At 30.0% G+C, this 5479-nt stretch overlaps 1 protein-coding gene across 1 annotated transcript in view; it reads left to right on the forward strand.

The window, feature by feature from the left end:
• Window positions 1-309: 309 nt before the first annotated feature.
• The window catches only part of LOC115881204 (neuropilin and tolloid-like protein 2), a gene marked incomplete at its 3' end in the record, with an annotated part of 598059 nt that continues 592889 nt past the window's right edge, over window positions 310-5479 (forward strand). The window contains exon 1 of the mRNA XM_030898613.1: window positions 310-685. Within this exon, the coding sequence (XP_030754473.1) occupies window positions 649-685 (37 nt within the window). The remainder of the gene's footprint in view (window positions 686-5479) is intronic.

The raw sequence follows: 5479 nt of genomic DNA on the forward strand, positions 1-5479 counted from the left end.
CCTTGTATAGAACCGGAGAAGTAAACCATAACCAAGGTAAGAAACGGAATACAGCCAAGTGTGCTATGCATGACTTTGACAGTTAAAAAAAATTATAACAAAACATGAACAAAACTGATAACAATGCGTGGGTTTGTTCAGTAATTCGGAATGTTTTATTTTACGGATGAGCTTTAATCGAGGAGTTGCGGCTGGATTACATGCGTTTATTCCCGATCCTGAAAAACTGACCGGTCTGGACTAGGATAGGAGGAGGAGTAGGTAGGGGAAAAACAGACACGACGCCAGAGACGCCAGTCTGTGCGTCGCTGTGCCAGAAACGAGAGCGTCGTTTTGGTTGCCCGACTTGGAAAAGAGACGCGCGCGATCTTCCTAACGGTATTTTTAAACATTTTTTTTCGTAACAGTGGTCGTCCGAGATTTTTTTCTTATTTCCCATTTTTTTAAATGTGACTCAGATATTTTATAGAAAAAACCTCGTAAGAATGTAACTGATTTTTTTTTGATAAAATAATTAAACGATAATATTTAGGATTTGGTGATTAAGTTTCTATGTGTTGATGTGGTGTATGTATATAAATAATCCCAATAGATATTTATAGGACAGATTAAATGTAGTGGTATTGTGTCGAAGGAGATTTTTCACTAATGATATCAACAAGATGTACAGGTCTCTTTTTATGCTGTAAGTACCTACTTTGATTTTTTATTTACGCCATGAAATTTTAAAATTTACTAAACCTAATAATAAAAACAGATAAAAAAAATATTGAGGTTGAAAATGAAAAACAAAACCTAATTAACTTAATGCATATTAAATACTTTTTTAAAAATCTTAGAAAATTAAAAATCTTAGAAGTTAATTACTTATAACTGATTTATTGTTTTTGACAAACTACCGTTATCAATTCTTATTTTAGACGTTTTAGTTTAATTTACAATAAAACTATTTTTTAATATAGGCATTACCACATTATAAGTAGGCATAACATTAGCATTACAATTAAAATATGAAAAGTCAAAATATGTTACCAGAGCTTTAAACTCATCTTCTGTGTCCTTATAAGATATTTCCCTTGCTTAAGAATATTTCCAATACTTCATTGTTTGAATCAACAATGTTTCTAATATCAGTTACTTTTGAAAATCCCTACTTACAAAAATATAATGTAACATTTCTTTATATGATACATAATGTCATACTGTGACAAAAACTCTCCTTCTTGAAATAGTAGGTGTATTTTTTCGATGTTCTAATTAGGATTCTCAAACCGGGATCCTGGTGTATGTTTAATCTCGAAATCCCGATAATAAATCCCGGGATCCTGAAAATCTCGAAAAATTTAAATGCCCAACTTAAAATGATTCGACGTTATACCACTTTAGTTTTTCAAAGATCAAATTTTATTTATACCAAGGTTTATACTAAGGAGAACGTCAACATTTAAAAGTTAATTTCCGTGTTTGCTGTATTTCTTTTTCAACAAGAATTGATTTTTCTTAGTCACTAAATATGAATGTTACTTTATTTTTTATTTTATCTATTTTTCAAAGCTCTTTTCTTGTTTTCTTTTTGATATACCGGGTGCGTCTCAAAAGTGGCTAACCCCTATAACTTTTTTATTTTTTCAGATAAAAAAACGAGTTTTGGTATGTTAGTATATGACATAAATTAGGATTGATTGACGTATTCAGTTGTTTTCGGTCACTTCCTGTTTTACCGGAAATGACTACAACTGTTGATTTTTAAATGGCACCCTCGGTATTTTTTTACTTTATTCGATAGAAAATAACATTCTGAACCGAATGACATATCATATGTCAACTTTTGACATATTCGCTCAAAAGCAAATTGTATTTTAAATTTCAATCTAGAGCGCCATCATGGCTGTGTTAAAAACACTAATTTTTAAACAAGAAGCCTTGGAAAAGATAGATTTGATCATCTAATGCTTTTAGTGTCTTGTCCTGGCCGGTTAAAAGATGCCTAAATCGTATTTTTAATAATATCTCAATTTTTTCAAATGGAACGAGGGTGGCTCATTAGCATATTTGGAAAAAGCATTTTTTTACGAATAATTTGATACCACACACTTGGTATTTGGAGTCAAATTGTCGTTATGAACCGCAGGTTAGAATTTCAAATAAACCATATGCGAAAATGTTGAAAGTTGACATATGATATGTCATTCTATTCAGAGTGTCATTTTCTATCGAATAAAGTAAAAAAATACCGAGAGTGCCATTTAAAAATCTAAAGTTGTGGTCATTTCCGGTGAAACCGGAAGTGGCCGAAAACAATTGAATACGTCAATCAATCCAAATTTATGTCAACATACCAAATCTCGTTGTTTTATCTGAAGAAATAAAAAAGTTATAGAGGTGAGCCACTTTTGAGATGCACCCGGTATGTACCTGTATTTTAAGTATTTCTTTAGATAGATTAAATTTCTCATTCTGATAGTCAATCGCGGGATCCCGGGATTATCGGTTCTAATCCCGGGATTTTAAAACGGGATAACGATACCGAAAACTAGAAACCCTAGTTCTAATACAATCACAACAGTATGTAGGTAATTTATATTTAGAAATAAATATGTATTTGGTAAATATAGTTAACACACACACTCATAATTACTAATGAACCTATCACTAATAAATACATAATAGAGACTTTAGTTTTGGAAAATAAAAGAATTGTTATACATAAGATAATCTTTCGTTGAAAAGTTTATTTTTGTAATTGGCAAGTATCCGCAAACTTCCAGTTGGCTTTTCTCTAAACACAAGTTGTTAGTTTGTTTTTTAAACCTAGGATATTCTTTTAAATAAATGCACATTTATTCAAAAATTATGCAGGTTTACATAGAATTTAATACAACGCAAATAATGTACATTGATTTTTTTTGTACAAATATAAGACATTTCAAATATTTGAAAAAATTGAATTTTCATGATTAAAAAAACTTTTAATTATTGTATTAACAATAATAATTGTTAATGATATATGAACGTTTTAGAAATGATATTTGGTATGGAAAAGCCTAAACTAAGTATTTATATAGTATTTAATGAGGTATTTATTGTAAATTTAGTATTAATACCTTCACACATATTTTATTTATAGCCTGTTATGTTTGCTCAGGAAAATCGAAGGCAATAAAATCATTTTATTGGCGATTTTTCTCTAACGATCTTCATAAAATAGAGGGTTCTTAACGCCTGACGACTGTTGATTGTTTTTGGTAAAATGTACAACACCTCTGAACGATTTTAATTGTTTTTCTCTATAAAATATTATGTTTTTCTAAACAAATCTTATGTCTACTTTATTGTGCTTATTTTTTAATATATTCAAATAGAGGTAGTTCCTTTCGTCGCGTCGCCGTCGGTTGGCATTACACTTACATAGGTACGTTGTACGTTACATTTATTTTCTTGTATGTAGGTTTGTTTGTCATTGATAGAGATTTTATTAAGGATACTATTTTTTTATTTTTAGTTCAGTGGCGTCAGTGGTCTTAACAAGACAGCTTAAATTTTGCGAAAAAAATTAATCGTTTTTCTTTCTTAACTATTATAAGGCTAGGTTTTTAAGAGTCCATTTCACTAGTCCGAAAAATTAGCAAAATAAGCGTTCGGCATTTAAGGTTTTATGTAAAACTGGCTAGGTATTATTACACAAATAAAGAAAGAAATTAAAGATAAAGGATTATATACTACATATATCCGTAGTGTAGCACATTTTTAGACAACTTCTTTATTTTTAAGATTTTGTTGGTCAAACATCAACCAAATATTCCTTATGTTTGAACTAAATTTTCTCCAAAATAAAGACATAATTTAAAATTCCGTTACAATACGGAAATAGATTGAAGTTTTGTGATTACAGTGATATAAAATTTATATGGTTTTGTAACAAATTGCTCGCTATTTTATGGTAAATGCTGAAGCTCTGCAAACCTTAATCAAGCCAATTAATCAAAGCACGTGTGTTTGGAATTTTAGGTTTGGTGTGTTAAAATAAGAGGCTGACTGGTGAAATAACACGACAGGATCGAGCTAAGCCTTTGGCAGATTTCTGAAATATAATATATATTTCCTTCGGCCACACACCCGCTTTACCCGACCCCTGAGAGCGACCCGAAAGTACAGCGTAATAGACTCTTAAGAACTGTTTATTATGCACTTTTTGAGTCGCACCTCAGATATGCCCTTCCATTCTGGGGTACGTGTTGTGCGACTCAATTTGACCGCATTTTCAAGCTTCAGAAGAGAGCTGTTCGATATTCACTTGGACTAAACAGCAGAACTCATTGCCAGGACTTTTTTAAAAAATTAAAAATATTAACTCTTCCTTCCATATTTATATTTGAATCCGTTTTGTTTGTTTGTTTGCTTACTTTTTTTGTTTACTTTACCTTTGTCTACAAATTGTAAGATTTTTTTGTATAAAAAGTAGTAATTTTAATATAACTAGTAATATAGAGCTACACAGGTCAATTTTAATAAGACCAATAAGAAGTCTTAGTTTTTAAGTCATTTCTAAAATGAAAATTATTTAAAACCAAATGGCGTAAGTCATAAAAATGATTTAAATAAAAAAATACTTAAGTTTTCTGTGAGCTTGCAGTTCTTATTAGTAATAGATATTGAATTATAGATTACTAGTTGAAGCCTGGCGCATCCGCCACAACATGCGACATCAAGAAAAAAAATACTTTTTATTTTTTTTAATTAAATGAAAAACAAAAAATCCGGCGACGACAGTTTTTAGAAGAGCCAATTAGCTATATTTTAGTAAAAAAAGCAACTTTCTAGAGCAAGTCGTTACTTCAGTAGAGATGACACACAGATATACATTAGCATTTTATATATTATGTAGATTATTATCATCAACAGCATGATCTTTTGACAGTGTATCTTTTGCTAATAAATATACAGGGTTGTTCACCACATACGACACGGAGTATTGTAGCTAAACAATTAGATTTCTGCAAATTGTAAGTTTTGGGTTCGTTGAAGGACTATTAGAGGTACAATTTAAAAATATTTTTACAAGATACAGAGTGTCCCAAATAAATACAAATTTCAAAGTTGTCTTTTTTTAAATGGTTTAATGGTCATTTTTAGTTTCTACGATTAAAATAAAGGTAAATTTGATTAAGGTTTGTCACACTTAAATTTTACAGTTTTCGAAATATTTGCAATTTTGTGAAATTGCAGTAAATTTTTTAAGGCTTCATTTCTCCAAGGCTATCAAAGTTTTTAATACTAAATATTTACTGAAGTTTATTTATTGATCAGCTATTATGTTGCAATAATAAAGATAATACTACCTCATACAGAGTGTCTAAAAATTTATTTTAAATAATTTCTAGCTTTAAACGGCAATAACTTGTTTAATTTAAATGGAACATCTTTTATATTTCTGAGAATCCGATGCACAATCTAATGGTCTATCAAATTGTATCACGCC

This window comes from Sitophilus oryzae, unplaced genomic scaffold, assembly GCF_002938485.1.
Source record: "Sitophilus oryzae breed Bouriz unplaced genomic scaffold, Soryzae_2.0 scaffold_1701_pilon_pilon, whole genome shotgun sequence".
Lineage (NCBI taxonomy): Eukaryota > Metazoa > Arthropoda > Insecta > Coleoptera > Curculionidae > Sitophilus > Sitophilus oryzae.